Source organism: Saimiri boliviensis, chromosome 10 (assembly GCF_048565385.1).
Source record: "Saimiri boliviensis isolate mSaiBol1 chromosome 10, mSaiBol1.pri, whole genome shotgun sequence".
In the NCBI taxonomy this organism is placed as follows: domain Eukaryota; kingdom Metazoa; phylum Chordata; class Mammalia; order Primates; family Cebidae; genus Saimiri; species Saimiri boliviensis.
In genome coordinates, this window is record NC_133458.1 from 42,991,189 (window position 1) to 43,013,997 (window position 22,809).

The window sequence follows — 22,809 nt, forward strand, 5'->3', positions numbered from 1 at the left end:
AATTTTAAATTCAAATAAAATAGCACTTTAAAAATGTGGCATGATGTATTTTTAAGCATTAATAACAAAATTAAGGATGTAGGACATTCAGATAAAAACGATAAGCTTTATGTATTATTTATTAAAGATACTTTGCTGCCTCTGTGAAGACTTGGAAAAAGGAGAACATTTTTTTGGGAAAAAAGGTACATCACACAGCATGACAAAGTTAATTTTCATTTAGAATAAAGAAAACTCTGACAGTAATCATTTTTCTTTTTGAAGACATTGGTTGAAGTGGTAAGGACAGATTTTAATCAGTAATATACTATTGCAATAAGGAAGTGGGATCCAGCATGAACTGAACTCAGCTTGAACTGGTACAGAGGTAACTGGGCATTTGAAGGAGTGGAGAAGAGGCAAGTAGGATCTGGGTGAGTTCCCGTCTCTTAGTAGAGTCAGGAAACTGAAAAATTACAAAGGACTGGTCTTCATAAATGCTGCTTAGGCTAGCCAGTCTGTTAGTTGGAAATTCTAGTTAGGATTTTATCCTTTGGGAAATAGAGACCCTATCCTTCCTGATGATTACATTTTAATAAAATATCTTTCAGGTCCTGTCTTCAGGAAGAAGACAATGCTGAGTTGTAGGACATATACATACATCTTAACACACAGAGAAAGGATTCACACTTGTAAGCCCTTTTTAGTAAAAGCTCTAAGAAATGATGGCCAGAGCCCTATCTTCAGGCATTGGCTGGAACGAACAGTACGTTCTTTGAGCAGCCTTGAGCTTTCTCAAGCAGGTACTTTAAGTGTGGCTAAGGTCATTCTAGCAATATGGCCTTGAGCTTTAGAAAAGATGCTAGTATTTCCTTAAGTCTTTTATTGTGGGGCAAAGAGGAGGCCAAAATCATTTCTGTTGAGAGGCTGTAGTTCGTGTAGGCCGGGGTTGAGGGCTAGTCAAGAACATGGGCCTGAAAAGCCTGGCCGGAGTTTGGTCAGAGATAAAATTTTTATCATTATCTTTGTCACTAAGATCTATTTGTACTCATTTTTTAGTTGTTTTTGTTGGACACTCATATCTTTCTCGCCATCATGCCCCATGATATTCCATCTACCTGGAATATTCTGTTCTGTCTTCTTCATCTTAATAGTCATATTAAGCCCTCAGGTCTCAAATAAAATGCTCCTTCTGCCAGAAGGCCTTCCTGCCATCTCTGTTCTGAGTTTGGCTTAGTTCTCTTATTATTTTCTTCTATAGAGCTCTATGCTATCCTAATCCTGAAGCTTACAGCTGTGATTTTAAAGTGCTGTTTCGTGCTATCCTTCATTAGACTGTTTATGAAGGCAGAATTTGTTTGATGTCAGTTTGTGCTAGTGGTTTAACTTCTAGCCCAGTACAAATTAAATATTTGTTGAATGAACACATGTTGAAATTTATCCAATGTTATTCTGAATTGGCATCATATCCAATAGACAGAGTCCTTTAAACCCACTGAGTATCAATGCTCTTCAAAGTGTTGACTATAATATCCTATGCTGCTTTGTTAAAAGTGTAACAGAGATCCCCATCTTGTGAACATAACTGCATTTCAGCAGAGTTTGGCTCTTGGACTTCACTCCTTTGGCAATCCCAGCACGGTCCATTTCCTTAGGACCTGCTGCTTGCCTTTCTCCTTTTATCTGGTTCTCAGCTTGACCTTTCCAGAACACCATATTGCTCTTACACTAACCTTCAACTGTAGTTATCTTAGTGAACCCTTCTCATTTCATCTTCTTAGTATTTTCTGGTAATAAATTCTATTCATTTAATCAGGTTCCCAAAAACCTTCAATGGGGCAAGTTTTCTTGGCACTTACAAGCTCATCTTTACCTCTTTCATCTCCTCCAGTGAGTGGCTCCAATGAATATACGATGGTGCCTCTACTGTAAGCTTGTAGGCTTCCTACATCACCCGTATAACATTTTGTTTTTGAGAAGGTTCTTGCTCTGCTGCCCAGGCTGGAGTGCAGTGGTGCAATCAAAGCTCACTGCAGCTTCGAACTCCAATAACTATTGGATAGTTTCTGGCATTTAATATTGAAATTAACATTAGTCAGAATATGAAGTGTAAGTATTTGCTTGTGATAATCATGTTAATAAGCATAATTTATTCTAAACTATATTACCTCATATTTAAAGAGTTTTAATCAAATAAAATCTAGATAGGATCTCCTCAAGATAGTGAGGAATTTAAAGCTAACTTAAAAATATACAAATTAATGTATATGGAGATAAAATTGTTTTATGATACAAAATATTGATAAATATATAAAATAATATCAAAAAATTGATATGGACTTCTGTAGACTGCAAGGCTCAGGATACATGGAGTTTACAAGTAAGAACTAAGGGTCTGTGTCTCCTGAAATTTAGGAGAGAAATAGTAATGAAAGATTGCATTGTATTTTAAATTGGGCTAGAATAATAAAGTGTCAAGAAAGTGAATACAAGCAATATATAAAATCTCAGATGAAAAGTTATACCATAACGTATTTTCCATAACATGGCATATGAATAGGCTTCAAAAAATAATTGAATGTCTTTCCATGAATTCTGTAGTTAATTGTGTTGTAGGAATGTAGGGAATCTGTTGATTCTCTTCATAGACTGTTAGTTCAAAGATTGAACAACTTTTACTCCATGCATTTTTCATCTTTCTTCAAAAGGGAATATGACTGTTCATTTTTTTGCATAAATGCAAAATGGCAATATAATAAGAATAGCTGATGCTTCCTGTTTGCTTGCTGTATGCCAGGCACTGAGTGGTTTGCATCCATTTCCTCATTTATTGTGTTACATTGATATAAAATTCTCAGATAAAATGCTTCTTCTGCCAGGAGGCCTTCCTGGCCATCTCTGTTCTGAGTTTGGCTTAGTTCTCTTATTATTTTCTTCTATAGAAAGAATTTAAATTGGTTTAATTGCACTCTTTTTTCTGATGTCCTCTCTTGGGCCTTTCTCTGCTCTTTTCTTCAGTATTCTATTCCACTATGCTTTCCCCACCCACATTCAGTCCAAATTCTTCAACTGCTAATTATGCTACTCATGTTTCATTTTTAAAAACAAGTACTTTCTTCGCTTTGATATGTCATTAGCCAACAACCAATTCCACATTGGAGAAAAATATCACTGTAGATTTTGTACTGAATTTTGACTGGTTTAGTTAAAATGGTGCAAGTAAGTGGTTTGTATGCATAAACCAGAAACAAACAAACAAAAAAAAAAGCCAAACAAAAACATGAGCTGAAGAGGAGGAGGTTTTTGAATGTGAAGTGGTAGATTCCATATTAGTATAGGCTCTTTTGCGAAGAAATCTGTGACAGGATGGAAGAAACAAAATAGTTCACAAAAGATGTGGGTGAGGGGTTGGCAAAGAAAATGTGTAACACAAAATGTGGACGTTTGTGAGGTATGCCTCAGTGCTTTGCATTCATAATTTGCATATTAAGAAGTCACGCTTCTGCACGTTAATGAATCCCTAACTTATCTCTGACACAATAGACTGATAGTCCCTGGAGGAGTCATTATGGCCTATCATGTCAATGATCTGCATATTAATGACTCTTATATGCTCATCAACAGGTAGCCTAATAGACTTCCATTGAGTTCTTTTTTATTTGCTTTATAAATATATCCTCTCTTCCCTTCTTTTTGTAATACTATTGTGAACAATTGACAAAAAGGTGAATTAAGACGATTTTAATGTGTGACGTAAGTTCACCAAAGCATTAAATTTAGAAATAATGCTTTAAGACTTACTGAATCTGCATAGAAAACTTTGCAAATGCTGTTAAATACAAATCCAGTTTAATAATGGGGTTCTTGTTTGGATTTTAATGCAAACAAACCCAATTTACTGTATTTCTATTTTTCCTGATACATTAATTCATGGCATGATTAGCATAAATAGAATAACTAATTTGAAAACATGTTTGTAAAATGGAATTTCTTGAAAATAGATATAAATTCCAACAGATTTCATATCATAGAGGCTTCTAACCACTTATAAAAACTATAAAGCAGTAACTGATAGTATAAACAAAAAAACATAGAGGAAATACTAGACATATATTTGATTGCATAGCAATCCAGAAACATGCCCAGGATCTGAAAGATGACCTCATAGCTTTTAAAGTTAACATTTAAATAAAAGTAGTCACAACAAGGCAGTGAGTATCTTAACATTCTAACTTTCTTTGACGGGCTTTAATTTTATTCATCCTAATTATTACATTTAAAATATCTGGTTTTGTTGTTGTTGTTATTCACAAATTTAAACTCCGTGATTTACCATAAAACATACTGCTTTTCCAGTATTTTTATTGAGTTATGTATCATTTCACCTAATTTACTCTCCAGATAATGGGAGGAATGAGATAGAAGCTGGGATAAAAGTTGAAGTTTGGTACTTTGTTCCCCTTAAAAAGTACCAAAAACAAACCACACAAGAACATCCCATCTTGGGGAACATTAAAGGTCACAGATGCTCAGTTGAGTGGCTGCAGTTTGATGCTGTGAGTTCACACCTGCCACCCTGTTGGGTAAGATATTCCTCACCTGAGAGCTGTCATTTCTGAATAATTTGATTTCAAAGTTTGGAAGTCTCATACCCTCTTGTATTCATTCCTTCTCCAAACCCTTCCAAACATGCACTGGGAATATCAATTTACATTTAAGATCACCTTTTTTTTTTTTTTAACAGTTTTCAAAATAATGTGTTAATTTAAATACTGTAGAGTTTGGAGGTTAGAGCTCAATAGTTAACAAATCAAGAAACATAGGTGAAGGTTACTGTAGTTTCCATAGAGGAAACAGGTTTTCTTGAACTGGAGTTAATTGAGTCAGTGGTCATGACTCTAATAATGACCTTTTATGCAATCACAAAAAGAATTTAACATTATTATGAAGAAAATAATGCCTGAAATTTAGTATCCTTAGGAAAAAATACACATGGCAATACCCTGATTATTTTTGAACAATGTAGGCTGTATCAAGCTGTCAGCACTTATGTTGTGGGGAAATTGTGGAGAAAGAATTTTGGAGATAAGACTTCTGAGGTAGCAAGACTCTCAGTTGGACAATCGCAAGTTTATTGCTACTGACCTGTTCCAAGGGTGAGTATTACTCTCCTTTAAGAACTCAGTAAAATAGAGACTTTAGGTCAGTAAGTTTGATAATTTTTTTATGGTAGCTCTCTGAAGTATATTCAGTGTTTCCAGTATCCATCACTGAAAAACATTCATATTTTTCTCTCAATTGAATGGATTGGCAGGTTGTAATGGAGGTCTTTGAACCAGGTGTATCTGCAAGTCTTTGACTTCCAATTCATAAATTCTGCTTATAATTATACCTCATTACAAAGCAATCTAATGTTTTTTTGTTTTTTTTTTTTTTGGTTTGCACTTGGACCTCCCAGATTCTACTTAGTTATGCACTAGATCTTGACAATTGAGTGCCTCTTCAGAGAGTACACAGCTCTACGGAATTGGACATGGTGCACAACCCAATCAGAGAATTAAGACTAAAAAGTCTTTTTTTTTTTTTTTTTTTTTCTCTCCCTACTTCCTTTGGGGTTAGCTAGAAAAAACAACACCTACCACTTTGTCATGACAAAGCAAATTTAGACCTGTTTTCCTTGGTAGGAACAGAAGAGTTAAAATATGATGGAACTTTTGAAGAGAGACAGCAAGGAATTCTCCAATAGGATTCTGTTTTTCAGTTGCTTCTCTCTTTGCTATTGCAATTTCTTGGATCAAGAAGGCAAAGTACCTTTTGTTTTGAGTATGTTTTCAAGATAAAGCTCTGAGGTACTGGACAATGTTCTAACTTAGATATTGAAATAAAGAAGATTTTTAAGAAATGTGACAATTCAGTTTTATGCAAAGAGGAAAATAGCTCAATAAAACTATCCGTTCACTAACATAGTGGTAAGTTCTAAGTTATTTGAATGCTTGAGCAGTTTAGCACAGTTTCCCCAATGGGCTTATGGTTTGCCATGGTTTATAGTCACATTTTTAAAGTAATAAATTAGCCTAATATAATAGGTATATGCAATGTATTGTTTTACTTAATTGTAGATATTGGCAGTTTTTTACTTTTTGAAAAGGTATCCTTTGATGTAAATAAAATGTCATGGAAATAAACCATTCCATTACATGTAGTAGAAATAATATAAGAATAGCTCACAAACTTTGCAGGTGAGATTTCTGTGGTACTACGTTTTAAGTTGTTAATACTGATTATATGATTTAATTGACAATTTATCCTTGGCTATATTGTAATTTTAGATAAGCAATTACTTCTATTGATTCTACCAACATTTGTTTATTAAAAGTATTTTAAAGTATTAAGAATATTTTTAATTAAACACCTCTAAATGATACTCAGAATATTTCTATTAGTTATATAAATGTAAGGCTCTTCAACTGTGGTATTTTATTTAATATTAATGCTGAGAAGGGAAATCGGTTGCATTTTGGGCAATGAAGGAGTATATGAGTAGTGGCTGCTTGGCTGTGGGAAAGAAAGGTAGTGGGGCTCAATATGGGCATAGCAGTGAACCCCCTTTATCTGTTATCAGTGCTTGCCATGAGTGTTAGAAAGGTCAGCATGAGCGTATTGTATTTGTGGCCTTCTAATCTAATCTAGAGCTTTCACTTTACAGATAAGAAAGGTGATGCCCACAAAAAGCGATGAGTCAATCAAAACAAAAACAAAACAATGTGCCTTATTGTGTCAGTTATTAGTCCCTAGATTCAGCATAGAAGAATAATATAAAGACATTTTAAAATTCTCACTGTTTTTCTTGAGATTATTTCTTGCTTCTTTCAATGCCTGTTAATAATGCCAAACTGTATTCATTTTGTTTTCATTTTTTTGCATTATCAAGAAACTGAACCTAATGCATTTTTTTCATCCTTAATTCCTTCTGCATAGTTCCATAAATTTGTTTCTCCTCAGATGCTGCTGTTCACAATTAGACATTTATCTCTCTTTTAATTGAACGTTTGTCTTCCACTTTTTGTTTTATTCGTGATCATGAGAAGACTAGCTGGTGCTGTAACACCAAAGGAAAGTATATTAAGCTGTAGTTGTTGGCTAATTTATTATGAATTTTGTCTGTTATTAAGTATAAGTCTTTACTTTCTTCCTTTCTTTAATATATGAGTGGCTATGAAATGTCAGAATTCTAGAAGGTCAATTTTTAGGGAAGCTGCAACATAACATTATGAAAAGAAACAGTCTACAGTACACTGTATAATTACTTAACCTTGGAAAGGCTGTTTGGCATTTCTGTATATGTCCAGTTAGTGCCAATGATGATATACTGTTGTCGAGTGACTTTTAAAAAAAATCTCAAAGGAGACTCATATTATTTTTGATTTTAAAGATTATTTTTCTTTTCTTTTGTGGAGTGAAGGAGAGTGAAAGAAACAAAATGAGATCACAAGCTTTGAATGAAGAGGGCTGGTCTGAACTTGAATAGTTTCACATTTACTTTTTAGCTGTTTATCATAGAGTGAGAGGCAATGCCCTAGAATTCTGAGTGTGGTCCTGTTTAGAAAATTCTGAGCACTTTCAGGCTGAATGTTAAGGAGACACAAATACAATATTCATGACTCACTTTGGAAATGATTCCTTTTCATGCCAACATTTTAATTCCTCTTGGAGCAGACTTTGCTGCTTACAACCTAATCCTGCCATTCACCTTAACTGGTTGGGTAATTCCATGACATCCAACTTACACTTTGTGGCATAGACCTTTAAGAGGTTTCACTAATTTTTTAAGAGACATATGGAGTTTTAGCACAACATCATTATAGAACCTTTGGAAAAACCATATTATTGCTTATACTAAAAACTACTACATTTTGACAGTGTTAAAATTAATTGTAACTCCAAAAACAGAAGTGTAACGTATCAAGAAACTACAGTAATATTAACATCATGCCTAAATCCTAACACTGAATAAATCAATTAGGTAATGAAAGAAGGTGCAAATTATCATGCCAGTGTACATTGTGTTTAGAGAGGATACTTTTAATCAAAAGGTTACTGTCATTGAAGATCTAATGATTTTTCTTTGAAGGGTACTCTTCTGATAATAAGGATATATTTAAATGGCTGAGCAATTTTACTCTTAGAAGTAGTTTGCATATTAAAGATATGAGAGAATATGGTAAACATTAAAAATATAGATAACTGAGTAAAAGAGGCAGCATACAAATTCATTTTTGTGATAATGTAGAATTAATGATCAGTGTTTCATTTACTACATTTACTACTTATAATAAATTAAACACTTTCATGTGTTGGAAACTATGTTAAATAATTACTCTGTGTAAGGAGTAGGGAAGATTTTGGAGGAAAATGAGGCACAGAAAGGTTAAGTATCTTGCTGAAGTCACATGGTGAGTAATTGACTTAGTAAGTGTTAAGTAACCAGAAAGACCGAGATGTGCATGCAGGTTTTTTGTTCGTTTGTTTTTGTATTTTTGCTTTTTACCACGGATTGACACTTTATGGAAAGAACACTGACATAATGACTAAGAAACTTGGATCTAGTTATGGATTTGCCACTAGTTGATTGGTATGACTTCTGCCATATTGTTTAACTGAGTTTTAGTTTTCCTTTCTCTATAAAATGGTGGGATTGGACAATCCACGTGTGAGGTTCCTTATAAATCTGAGAGGAATTTGGCATAAAAAGTAAAATAATCTTTCTGTAAGTTACATGGGGCTCAGAGGTAAAGAGTCTGTAGAACTAACATTTTGAATGATTAATAACTGTCTTAGGAACACAAATTATTTTTTACTTATTTTATTAGATAGGTTGAAAATGCCTTTCAGTTTCTATCCTATCTATGTTTCATTATTTTATTCTGTACACAGATTAAGGCACATATGATGATTGGTCTATTCTTCAATGTGTTGTTTCTTTTCTGGTACATTTGAGATACGTAAACATTTATTCTTTTGTGCTTAGAGCTATAGCTGCAGCATAATTGTATGTAGCTTACTGAAAAGTTTGAGACATGAAGAGGCCCTTCTTGCACCACATTTTAGGAGTCTCAGAGTGTCTGCCTATAGATACACTTTTTTTAAAATATGTATAGTGTGTAGTTAGACAAGCACTAATGCACCTCACCTAACTCTGAGGTGCCAGTTAAAAATATAGGTTCCCACTGCCCACTCCAGAGATGCTGATTCAGTAGATCCCATTTCTGCCCCCTGAAGCAGCATTTGTAATAAGTACTGGGTCATTTCCACATAGGAGTTCTGTGAACCGCATATTGAGAGGCACTGTTTGGATTTAAATTTGTGCCTCTTAAGCTAGTTGACTACCAATTGGTTGGTGCCCAGGGCCTTTAGTCTTTCATTTTTACTAAGTTGTATCTTGGATTAATTGACACATTGAGAATAATTCTTTTTTTTTACTTAGAAGGTTTTTGCCAGTAATACCTTAAGCTTGGAATTGCTTCTCTCCTTTTCTCTAGCTAGGGCTTCTTTTTAGGTTTCATCTTAGAGGCCATGTCCTTCTAGAAGCTATTCCTACCTCACTCTGTTCTTCACCGAGCACACAGTTATTATACCCTGGGGCTGTTGCTTTATGCCCTTGCTCAATTTCCCCATTAGCTTGTGAGCCTTTTGAGGGCAGGGACTCTGTCTTGCTTTTTGTGGTAATCCAGTATAACATTTTGCAGTTGGTGGGTACTCATTAAATATTTGTTAAATGATTGAATGAATAAATACATATTGTTATAAATTTAAAATTACTGCTACATTTCACAAGTGTAACTTGCCTGGAAAACATTCATTTCCTCTTATGTTCAGCACATATGTATTTAATGTCTACTAGAAGTCATCACATCAAATTTCAATATTATGTCCCATTTCTTTGAAGTGAGAGTAAATTTACTTCAACTTATAAAGATAGTACAAGCCTTCGTGCAATGGTATCATAAGGGAAGAAGGAAAAATGACAACCTGGGCATTTTCCGTTCAACAAACACTAGTTTTCACTTCCCATCTGGTTAAAGAGTAGTTTATAAGCTTAACATAGTTCCTTCAATAAAGTTTATCCTCTTTTGTTCACCCATGCTTTTCCTTTTAAATCTCCATGTCAAGTGATGGTGGTTCCATCCTTTTAAATCTCCAAATTAGAAACCTCTGCATAATTCCTTATTTCTTGATTATCTTAAGAGTCGTGTAAATAGTAGTAAAGCATGCTTTAAACTCATATGAAGCTACTAAGAAGCAAAAAGGGGTTTGGAGCCAGGAATTGCAACTAAAGGAATGAGTCTCCCAACTGCCTATCATCTAGGGAGGAGTAGTCTGCATAGCTAAATGAAATGGTATAGTGAGATGCATTGCTATCTATATTAGGTGTTTGCATATCTGGCCTCACATCAAAATCATTTTACAAAATTGTTAGTACCATCATTCTCTATTCCCCATCTTCACTTCCATACACAGGTTATATTAATTTAGATTTTACAGAGGGTAAGGCCTTAAGTTTCTGACATGAAAGGCCATTCTTGGGAACTATTGTTATACTTGAGATCTATCGTATTTATTATAGAGGGGAGAAATAAGATAACAGGGCTTCTAAACAACTGAAATGCTTAAAGTTCCTATGGGAATTTGATTTCTAGTTCCTTTGAAATTCATCTAGTAGAATGCCCATGGGGGGCATTCTACAGGTTGGTAAGAACTCCTTAGAATGTTATGGACCTAGGTGACTAGTGTGAATGAGAAAACATTTTATTTTCCTCAGTGAAGGACTGGAATAAAAATCAGAAACCTAGATATAACTTGCTGGTTCACATCTAGACATGTGTGCCAGAGATTAAGAAGGAACCCTGAAAAAGGTGTCCACGTGAACTCCTGGAAAGCAAGTCACTCAGTGCATAAAACATCAAAACCAACCTGAAGACTAATTCAAGACCTTGCTGACTCATAGTACAGGAGCCCTCAGTTAACCATCTTGGCCTAGGTCTTGGAAGGGGCGACAGTGTAGATTTCTAATTCTGATGAATGCAACTGAGGTTGGGTAGAGATGGACATTTAAAAAAATCTATGTACAGCATATTGATCAAATCATATTGGTGCTACATCAAAAATTAAAACTCATATTTGGTTCTTTTCTTCTTTCTTCATTACCAGTACCCTTAGCCTTTGTCATTTTGTGCCTGAAATGTTTCAGGAGCCTCATGATTAGTGTTTCTGCTCCATTGTGGCTCGTCCTGTCCAGTATCTCCTGTACATTACCTGCAGAAATAGGTTGGGAAATGTAAATCTGACCACATCTCTCTCCTGTTTATCCCTACCCCCATGCCACTGGTGAAAAAGTACCTAAATAATTCAACCTCCTATTTCCTGCTATGCTAAGCCCTTTAGAATCTGGCTTGAAACTAATTCTAATTCTGTCCCTTGGCATTCTTTCCCCAAACAGAGTCCAACCCTCTGAACATCTCATTGTTTCTAGATGTGCCTTTTTCTTTTGTGCTTTCTTAGTCCTGTCTTTGGCCATCTATTGTTCCCTCTGCCTACAATGATTGTATTCTCTTCTAATTGGGAAACTCCTAGTTTTCCTTAAAATCCTAAATCAGAGCATTACTAACTTTGAGATAAACTTCCTGTTTCCTCCAACAGTCTTCTGATAAATTCTGTCCTCTCCTTATTTCTAAAAGAACATCTATCATATCCCATTGTTTATTTAACACTTATCCCTTATAGTAATTATAATTACCTGTCGATGTTTCCATTTCCATCTTCACATTGTAGCTTCCTTGAGATAAAAGACTAGGGAATATTTATGATTTCTCAATGTTTATTCTAATTCATGACACATAGATATTTTAAAATATCTCTTAGAAGAAAAAATGATATATTTCATGATTAAATAATATAGGTGACTATATTGTATAATTTAAGGTACACTGGAAACAAAATATTCTACTCATTTCTTTTTTACTTTTTAATTTCTAAATTTATATGAATTTTTAAATTACGTTTAAATCTTGACTCATTATTGACTCCATAATTGAAAACATTGTCCTGACGGGGTAATACTTTAAGTCTTAGAAAAGAAACAAAAATATACATATTTTGAAATATTAGGTCATTTTCTGAAATTAAATGAGGAAATAAGAGAAGAACACTGTTATAGTAATGTTGGCAAAAGGTAGAGAGGGGAAGGGAGGGTGGAAAGGATGCTGTCCAGTTATTCATTCAACAGCATTTCTTATGCCACTGTTACGTGTCAGGCACTGTGTTAGCCACTGGGAATGCAGAAAAATAAAAAGCTCTCTTGATCAAAAAGAACTCAAGGAACATAAAGGAGAGATGAGAAATATTCAAAAGTAAACTTTCTTCATATCACAGTTGTCATAGTTCTGGGCCCTGTCATCAACAACCATCAAATTCTTTGTCTTTTTTCTCAAATGTTCTGAAGCTCTTGAATTCACTTCTTTAGTTGAATTGGTCATGTGACTTGTACTTTGAATTTCAAAGTGGTATTTTATTAATAGGTATCCTCTATTGTGGGCCAGGGAGTAATCCATCTATCTTCATAAATTACTTGAAACTAGAATTGAACTATTTAGATATTTCAAACTATTAATAAGCATCTTTAAAATAGCCACCCCAAATAATGACTGAATTCTACTCATTTCATTTTCTGATTCCTTCCCCATAATTTGACCCACCCATATTGGTTTGTTTTCACACTGCTGATAAAGACATATCCCAGACTGGGCAATTTACAAAAGAAAGAGGTTTAATGAACTTACAGTTTCACAAGGCTCACAATTGTGAGAGAAGCCTCACAATCACAGCAGAAGGCAAGGAGGAGCAAGTCATAGCTTACATGGGCGGCAGCAGGCAAAAAGAGAGCTTATGAAGGGAAACTTCTGTTTTTAAAAACATCGGATCTCATAAGACTCATTTACTATCCTGTGAATGGCACAGGAAAGACCCGCCCTCATAATTCAGTCACCCCCCTCTGGGTTTTCCCATGACAGGTGGGAATTGTGAGAGTTACAATTCAAGATGAGAGTTTCATGGGGACGTGGCCAAAATATATTGCTACCTGATATAACCATAACATCTTGAAAATCAATTATTTTTAGTGTAACTATTGTAAAATTACCACTTGCTATATATCTATGTAATTTATAATATATAACAAACCACAGAGACATACAACAGTATGGATAAATCTTATCAACATAATATTAAATGAACAGTTCCAAAGTATTTTAACAGAGGAATATTTTTATTAAGCTAAAAATTACATATATATATAATAAATAAAATTATTTGTCCTTTGCTATCTATATTAAATATATGTACTTATATATAGCTATAACTATGATTTATATTATGTATATGACTATGTAATTTGTAATATAGCAAGGGACAAGTAATTTTATTTATACATATAGGTAGTATTTAGCTTAATGAAAAGAATGTCCTGTTATACTACTTTGGAATGGTTCATTTAATATTATATTGCTAAGATTTATCTGTATTGTTATATGCCTATATAGTTTATTGATTTTGAGTGCTGTATAATACTCCTTTTTGCGATATTAATAGTTTTGTACATATTCTTCTGTTGATGGGAATTTGGGTTGGTTGAAGACTTACATAGTTAACAATGACACCATTAAAATTCCTTTAAATATCTCAGGTATATATACAAGAGTTTCTCTTGGGTATACACCTGGGGCTGGAAGTAGTAGTCATCGTTTATATAAATGTTTAATTTTGAAGATAATCTCAGTCAAATTGTTTTTCAAAGGGGTTATACATATTTATTCTTCCACCAGCAATGTACAGGAAAGCCTGGGAACCAGGTGCAGTGGCCATGCCTATAATTGTAGCACTTTGGGAGACTGAGGTGGGTGGATTGCCTGAGTTTAGGAGTTCAAGGCCAGCCTGGGCAACATGGTGAAACCTCACCACTACTAAAATACAAAAAATTAGTAGGATGTGATGTCCTGCACCTGTTCCTGTAATGCCAGCTACTTGGGAGGCTGAGGTTGCAATGAGCTAAGATTGCATCACTGCACTCTAGCCTGGGTGACAGAGCAAGACTTTGTCTCCAAAAAAAAAAAAAAAAAAGCACCCGTGGCTTCAACAATCTTCAACTCTTGATATTAATAGACATTTAAATTTTTTATTAATGAAATGAGTATAGAATTAACTCTTTGTGGTCTTGATTTCATTTCTCTGTTCTCTAATTAATGTTGACCATCCTATTATGTGCTTATTGACTATATGTGTTTCCTCTTGTCTGAAATGTCCACCCCTCTGCCCCTGATGCACAATGAATTGTTTGTTTTCTTATTGATTTGTAAGAGTTCGCTGTGTATTCTTGTTACTTATTTATGTTCATTTTGTGTAACTAAACTATCTTCTCACACTTTGTAACATTCTGTTTTTGCTGCATAGTCTCTTAATGAACAAACATTTTAAATTTTATTACAGTTAAACTGACCAAATATTAAATAATATTTTTCTTAAGAAAATATTTCCTACACGGAGGTCTGGAAGTATTCACATATATTTTCTAGTAAGAATTTCAAGGTTTTTGACATTTAAAATATAAATCCAACTGGTTGCCATTTTCTCTATCTCTATTTACTGAAAAGTACCATATTTTCTGTTGTCTGATATGCTACATTTGTCATTTACCAAGGTTCTAGATATACCATTTGTCATATATACCAAAGTTCTAAGCTCTCAATACTGTCTTACTAGTTAGTTTAACTGTCTGTGTACCAATATAACACTATCTTAATAAAGAAATATTTATTAAAAATACTTAATCTGATAAAGTTCCTCCCTGCTATTTCTCAGAAACATTTTAACCATCATTTGCTCTTTATTTTTCTGTTCAGTATCATATTTTCAAATTCTATAAAAAATGTTTTGGCGTTTTGATTAGTATTGAATCTGTAGATCAATTTGTGAGAGAACTGACATCTTCATAATATTTTGTTTCTATCTATGAACATGGTATGTTTATCAACTTTTTAAGGATCTTCTTTAACATTCCTTGATATAATTTTACTACCTTCCCAATAGGAATCTTACAAATTTTCTCTCAGTTTTTCTTTGTAGATATTTGGTAGATATTTATATTTCATTTAACTCTACTTTTCTTGTTTATACTTGTCTGTGAATGTGAAGTTTTCCTCCTATATTTCTATATTTATACTTTTAAGATACTAACATAAGAACACATAGTTGAATACTTACTTTATCCCCAGATAAGATAAAGCAGGCTCCTGTCCTTTTGACATGATCATTTTTTAAGAATTTAACTATTTTAGAGAATTAAATTAGAGAAGTGGTTGATAGCATTTTGGTTAGGTAAAAACATATTTGAATGACTGATTTTTCTTCTACAAATAGTACTTTCAGTATTGTTATGGGAATAAAGAGGAAGCAAGAATAATTGCTGTTTAATGGTTTATATCTTTTTAAGCACATAAACATTATATACATGGAGAAAGATGTGTCAGCTTGCAGTTGGAGTCCAAAAAAATAAATCTTAGCATAGTTTTTGGCCTCATATGGATTTATAGGTTAAGTCAGTACCAATTATGCAAACAGTATATTGTTCTAATAAAATTATATTTCTATAGAAGCATTATTTTCTACATATGGGCCCACTAAAGGTACCAAATGTTTTTAGTAAAGTTAAAATTATGAATCATAAATATATACAAAACTGAATTATCTTCTTGCATTGTCAGAATGGAAGAATTTTCAATTTCTCATGATTCGTGGTAGCCTTCCTGTGATTTGGATCAAAATTGCTTATGCAATGAAGACTAGACTCTTGTTACACAAATTTTTCAGCCATTGTCAACTTTCCAGATTTCTTTTGTTGCAGAAAAGTCATTGAGAAAAGTCACCAGAAAGAAATTCAGCTGAGACAGTACAATAAAATGTGTATACTGGGCCAAATATTTCTGATAAATTGACTTGTGACATAATTATATACAAAGTGGGCTTTTTTTTTTTTAACCAACAGTTTTCCTACTGAGTGTCCTGGACAAATCTAAATTCTAATGACTCCACAAATACAACTGCAAATAGATTACATTTGAAAGAAAAAGGTATTTGTCTTTTACAATCAGTATGCAGAGTGTTCTAGAAAAGGAAATGTAACCCAAATTATTTTAAAGAAGGAAAGTATATGCTTGCATATAAATGATCCAATGTCTTGCTTATAAAATTGGCTTGTGGCAATACATATATAAAGTCTTTGAGTATAAATTTAGCTGCCCTTCAGTTTCTTAGTTAGCTTGTTTCTTTTTTACTGTTATTTCTTTTGATTTTTTGCTTTTCTGGAGAGTTAATGTTAGTCCAACTGAAAAGATTTTGAGTAAAATTAACACAAAAAAATAAGAATTCAAATGTTAGAAAGCAATTTCCATGACCACAAATGGACTGTCAGTTCATAAAATTTTATCATTAAGCCATAAGAAAAATATTCTCACTTGCAAAGATGAAATTCATCAAAGACAGAATAATCTACATTTGCATGTATTTTTACTTTGGTTATATAGTTTTTAATGTGAGCAACACACTCTGGTTTAGAAATATGGCATCATATGAATTATTTTTAAATTTTTCTACAACCAATATTTGCTATTGCATTATTCCAAAAAGATCATTTTTATTTTTAAAAAATCCCAGATAATACAAGAAAATAAGAAAGGTTATATAATATTTATTTGGCTTGTTACTGATTGAATTTCTCCCTGTGTAAAAACGCTTAGAAGGTGGAGTCTCAGAAAAATATGTAACATTGTCTTTTAAATTTAACAGTAAAGAAGAATCATCAGAAGGGAATAACTTTGAGAATCCAAAGAATACAGGTAATATTTTTTATTAATTTTTAAACCAAATTTGTCTCTTTTGTTAAAACCCACAATTAAGACAATCTTACATAGGCACAATTATATTAACTTTTCAGATACCTGTATCCCAACAAATGTTCGTTCTCATGAGGACAAGGAAGATTTGGAAACCAGTAATCAAAATGTAAAAGATGTAAACAGGGAACATGATGAACATAATGAAAAAGAATTAGAGTTGATGGTAAGCGTTCTGGTTGCCACGGTATTAGAGAAGATGAATCCATTTGTGCTTCAAAGATTCTGCAATGCCTGCCTTTCAGTAGCTTCAACTAATATAATTTGCAAATGTGAAAGCACAGCATATTCTGTCCTTGCATCTCTAGCTTGATCAACAAGGCATTTTGATTTCTGTATGTTGATTCTGGTCTCTGCAGTGGTAAATTAATGACATTCATTTCTTATCTCTTTACGAGTGGCTCTGAGTAATAGTTTGTAGGAATTACAGGAGAGGTAGCACTATCCTGATGTGCATTTCTAATCTTTGTGACAAGTGTATACTTAGCATAAACTCATCTGTAAAATGAGAGAGCTGGACTAGAGGATTGTTAGTGTCCTGTCCAATTCTACAAGTCAATGATTCTCTCATGTAACAGCATTTTTAAAAAAATTGCATCCTTGTGAGAATCTCCAAGTTCTATATCATTGTGGCATACTAAATTACCAAGTAAGAAGAAAATACCCTGTGCCGTAATTTTAAAACAGGAAACAAATTCGGTACTACACAATTTAGTATTAAATTTGTTATCATAAATTTCACACTTGGTGAACATTCAATCTATTTGGAATTTTTTGGGGGGATGGTTTAGATATCACTTTTATCACAAAGGAAGAAATAGGAGTAAATGAGTCACATAATGCAATTTATCCTTTACTATATTTGGATGGAGCTCATATCATTGGAATACATGGATTCATAATCATCTAAGATTAAAATGACATTTGCCTCTTCAAGTGTCAGTGCTGAAACAGGAGAGATAGAGCTCATATATTTCCCCACATATTCCACCTTTTCTATAGTGATATGGGAGCTGCATCACTAAAGTATGCAATTTACTTTGCTCCAACTTTAAGAAACTACAAAGTTGTCACCCATTGTGAGAATTCTCACCAGCTGAAAGTTAACATTGCCATTTTTTTTTCAAACCATAGAATATAATGAAAGGGTCCTGAAAAATCACATACTTCACCGATACATCTCATTACAATGAGCAGGCTCAAATATAAAAGTTTGTTTAGAAGTTACTGAGATTGTACATCCAATAAATGAACAGGGAGCTGTAATTTAGATGCTAATTTGCTCCATGCTGATGTTAATGCATAAAACAATGAAGCTCTATAATAGATGGAAATACAACCAAATCTGTGGAACCCACAGGCATTGGCTTACAAGACAGCTGTGCAGTTGACAAGTAACATGAGCCTTATGTGAGAAGAAGGGGAAAACGTAAGATTTGCATATAATTATTGAGATCATGCAAATGTCAGTTATGAGGAGAGAAAAAAACACAGGCATCTCACTGTTAAATCCTGACAGTTGGCATCACTGAAGAGCTCAAATACATTTGAGTACCAGTTGGCAGAGGGTCATTAAAACAGAATTTGCAGAGACATTAACTCCCTCACTTTTCTTTGAGTGACGTTTTGCTATTAATAGTTTGCAGAGGCTTTGCAGAAAACATATTAATAAGAGAAACTGTAATGGGGGCACCTACAGCAAGTGTAAATGCAGCAAGGGGCACCCAGGAAGCTGCTCTCTAATTGATTAGCATGGAGCTATCAATGTGTATAGCCTAAGTGAGGAGAAAGTGCAATGACAAGCAAGAATAGTTGAATAATACAATGCGATATTTGGAAGCTGGGAAGGAGAGTGATTAATTTGGGCCCCTTTTCTTACTAATCTCATTCCCCAACCATACAAGGATCTCTCCAAAACATCTGGCTTCCAGAGTTTATATGAAATCCACAAATGAAATCAGTCAAACAAATATACCAGATAATTACTAGCTGAGTTAATAAAACCTATCTAATTCACTGTACATTTAAAAAGATCATATGGTCATTATGTTTTTGTTGTTTTTATCCTGTAAGATAAATCAACACTTAATAAGAACCAGAAGTACTGATTCCAGAGATGAAAAGAATACATTTTCAACAGATCCAGTCAATTTTCCAAATAAAGCAGAGGGGCTAGAGAAGAATAAAATCCATGGTGAAATACGCACTGACTTGTTCCAAAGGTCTCTGTCTCCAAGTTCATTGGGAGAAAGCTCCATAAAGGGAGATTTTTACTGCAATGAAAAATATTCTTCAGGAAATGATTGTACACATCAACTTTCAGAGGAAATTACTTCAAATATGGGAGAAATCAAGCCATCACTGGGAGATACTAGTAGAGATAAACTAGTGAAATTATACATTGGCAGCAAAGAAGTCTTGGATGATAATGCTAATCCAGCCCATGGCAGTGGCACAATGCAAATACCTTGCCCCTCTTCAGATCAACTAACGGCAGTAAATCTTAATAAAAAATATGAAGGAGGAGTTAAAAAAATTGAAGTAAAAGATTGGGGATGTTTAAGAAGAGATTTCCATTCAGATATATCTGCATGTCTCAAAGAATCAACAGAAGAAGAATCTTCCGGGAAAGATTATGGCAATGGTAAAGATGATGAAGAACAAAGAATAGATTTAGGCATTAATGAAAAACAAAAAAAATGTTTCCAGGCAATCTTACATGACCAAGAAAGGAAGATGGGCAACCCTAAAATAAGTGTGGAAGGGATTGGAGATAGTAACAGAGACCCAACTGCTCTGCTGAGCAAAGATACCACAATCACAGCAGACATGTCTCACTCACCAAGGACAAATTTAACTTGGGAAGAAGCTGTGTTAACCCCAGAGCATCATTTGACCAGCGAAGGCATTGTTTTAGGAGGGATAACTGGTCAAGTTTGTTCATCAAGAACTGAAAATGTTTTGAGGAATGATTATCTTTCCCAAGCTGAAGAAGAAAAATCAGATTGGATTAATTCTGAAGATCGGGATAATAACACACAGCATAAACCAATTTGGAATGTTCTGGAAAGTCGGGGAAAAGCAAAAGAGAGTAAGATAAACATAACAGAACATATCAAAGAACAAGCAGATTGTGAAGATATGCAGGAAAAAAGAGATAATACGAGGAGTTTGAAAGCTTCTCTTACAGAAGAATTGTTTACCTGCCAAGAAACAGTGTGCTGTGAACTGTCTTCTCTAGCTGATCATGGTATTACTGAGAAAGCAGAAGCAGGTACAGGCTGTATAATTAAGACAACATCAGAAAGTACTCCAGAAAGCATGTCTGCTAGAGAAAAAGCAATAATTGGTAAGCTACCTCAAGAGACAGCACGAAGTGACAGGCCCATCGAGGTAAAGGAAACAGCCTTTGATCCACATGAAGGCAGAAATGATGATTCACATTATACCCTTTGTCAACGAGATACCATAGGTGTAATCTATGACAATGATTTTGAAAAGGAATCACATTTAAGTATTTGTAATGTACATGTAGATGAAATGGAGAAAGAAGAAACCATGTCTATGTACAATCCTAGGAAGACACATGACAGGGAGAAATGTGGCACTGGAAATATAACATCTGTGGAAGAATCCTCACTGGTCATCACAGAAAATCAAAAAGCAGCTTCAAAACTGAATTTACAGTTGGGAATGCTTCCAGCAGACAAAACGGTATTTTCAGAAAGCAGAGATCATGGGCAGGTTAAAGAATTATCAAAGAAAACAGACTTAGATGACATTGTGCATTCTGCCTTTAACTTGGACACTAATAGAGCTTCTCAGAATAGCTCTCCTTTTTCCAAACATCATGCTGAAATTTCGGTGTCAACTAATGAGCAGGAAATTGCTGTAGAGGATGCAATTACTACCATGACTAGCCAACCTATTTCTACTAAATCAGAATATACTTGTAATTCAACAAGAAAAATCCAGGGTATGGAGAAGCACTCTTATCCTGAGTCTAAACCTGAAGAAGTTTATAAAAGTTCAGGAGTAGTGACATCAGGCAGTAGAAGAGAAAAATGTACAGGCCAGATTTTCCAATCAGAAGAGTGTAGTATGGAAAAATCTGTAGGGCCAATTATTTTAATCAGTGAACCTCTTGAAAACGTGGAAGAAGCAAGGGATGAAAATGAAGGATTAATAAACTGTGGGCAATCACTATACCCTTCAGGTGAAAACGAATCTGAGAGCTCTGCTTCTACTAATCTCCCTGTCCAGGAAAGTCAAGCTCAAAGCAATGAATCTTTGTTTTCAAAATATACCAACTCTAAAATACCTTATTTCCTTTTGTTTCTGATATTTCTTGTTACTATCTACCATTATGACTTAATGATCGGCTTGGCATTCTACCTTTTGTCATTGTCCTGGCTGTCCTGGGAAGAGGGTAGACAAAAAGAGTCTGTCAAAAAGAAGTAACCCCAGCACTCTTATTATTCTCTCTTAAAAGATAAGCTATTTTGTCCCAAACATTTGAATTGGTGAAAGAGACTATTCATTGTTCAAAGATCCAGTGCAGTTTTTCTCTTGAAGGATCATTTAAAAAGGAATGCGAATAAGTTTGCTCCTTCATATAAGTAATTATTCTATATAGGACCATTATGTTTGGATCATTAAATACCTATATGAATATGAGATCTGAAGCACGTCAAGTTGAAATTAGGTACAGCTGTTGCTCCTTAGCAGGCTATGAAGTTGCAATGCTTCACATCTCTTCACTACTTAAAGTGCTATTTCTTGCATTCATTTCTCTAGCAATAAAGCTTCATTTTTTTTTCCCTAAGAGTATATATTTCCCCCTAAGGTTTTAAAAAACAGATAAAACGTGGACAATGGCATATGATTTTTTTGGGCTTTTAGTGTTGAACATGAAATTTGTATTTAACACTGTATCATTTATCAGGATACATTGATCAAATATTTTAACATTTCATATTTTTAAGAAAACCCATATATATTGAAACTTGCAAACTTAAACACATTCTGTTCACTTGAGTAATACTTGATGCACACAAACACACACGTGTCTTACACATTTATAGCTACAAAGTCAGGGCATTCATAAGCAAAATCTGACAAAGACTGAAGCAACTGGGAGATTGTCTTTCAATTCTGCAAAATTTTGTGGGTGGCCTGTCTTTAAGCAATGCTTTTCTCTTGTGAGGGGAGACTGTAACACAACTGAACTATTTCAATGTCAACTATTCAGAGTTGAAAATGTAAATTAAAAGTTCCACAAGCATTGTTTCAGAATGAATTCGTACCTGTAAAGCATAAGGCATTAAATGATAATAAAAACTCCAAATGGACTATTTGTTCCACATGGTAGTATTTTTGTCTTCAAACAAATTTTTGATCTTTTCTCATTATAAGACAATGAATTGTCCTCCAAAGTGCATTTAGAAAACAAACAAACAGTCTTTGGTGATATTTATTACATGATTATCATCTTGTTGGATAACTCAAAATTTTAAGTAGGCAAATAGGTATATGTGGAAATATACTGAAGAAAAAATGAATACCAATATAACAGTGGCTTTTACTGCTATTATCTATAGCCAAGTGTGTATGATAATGAAACTCATCATTTTAGTGAAGTAGAGGCAATGCAAAGATTCACATACAGTTTATTTCAATAACAATTTATTGAATGACTGCTATATGTAAAACCCTGTGCTTTGTTCTGTGGCATAGCACTTCCTTTGATATGCGGCATAGCTAGTTCTATGCATAAGTACATAGTGTGACACTTTTGACTTCACTGAAAATATGAAAGAAAGTCACCCAG

At 33.9% G+C, this 22,809-nt stretch overlaps 1 protein-coding gene across 3 annotated transcripts in view; it reads left to right on the forward strand.

Moving 5' to 3' along the window:
* PPP1R3A (protein phosphatase 1 regulatory subunit 3A) overlaps positions 1 to 22,330 on the forward strand; it is a 42,998-nt gene extending 20,668 nt beyond the window's left edge. For all 3 annotated transcript variants that reach the window (XM_074379201.1, XM_003921070.3, XM_074379202.1), the window contains 3 exons: positions 16,873 to 16,922; positions 17,021 to 17,145; positions 19,053 to 22,330. In XM_074379201.1, coding sequence (XP_074235302.1) covers positions 16,873 to 16,922; positions 17,021 to 17,145; positions 19,053 to 21,440 — 2,563 coding nt within the window. In that variant the 3' untranslated portion in view covers positions 21,441 to 22,330. The remainder of the gene's footprint in view (positions 1 to 16,872; positions 16,923 to 17,020; positions 17,146 to 19,052) is intronic.
* Positions 22,331 to 22,809: the final 479 nt, after the last annotated feature.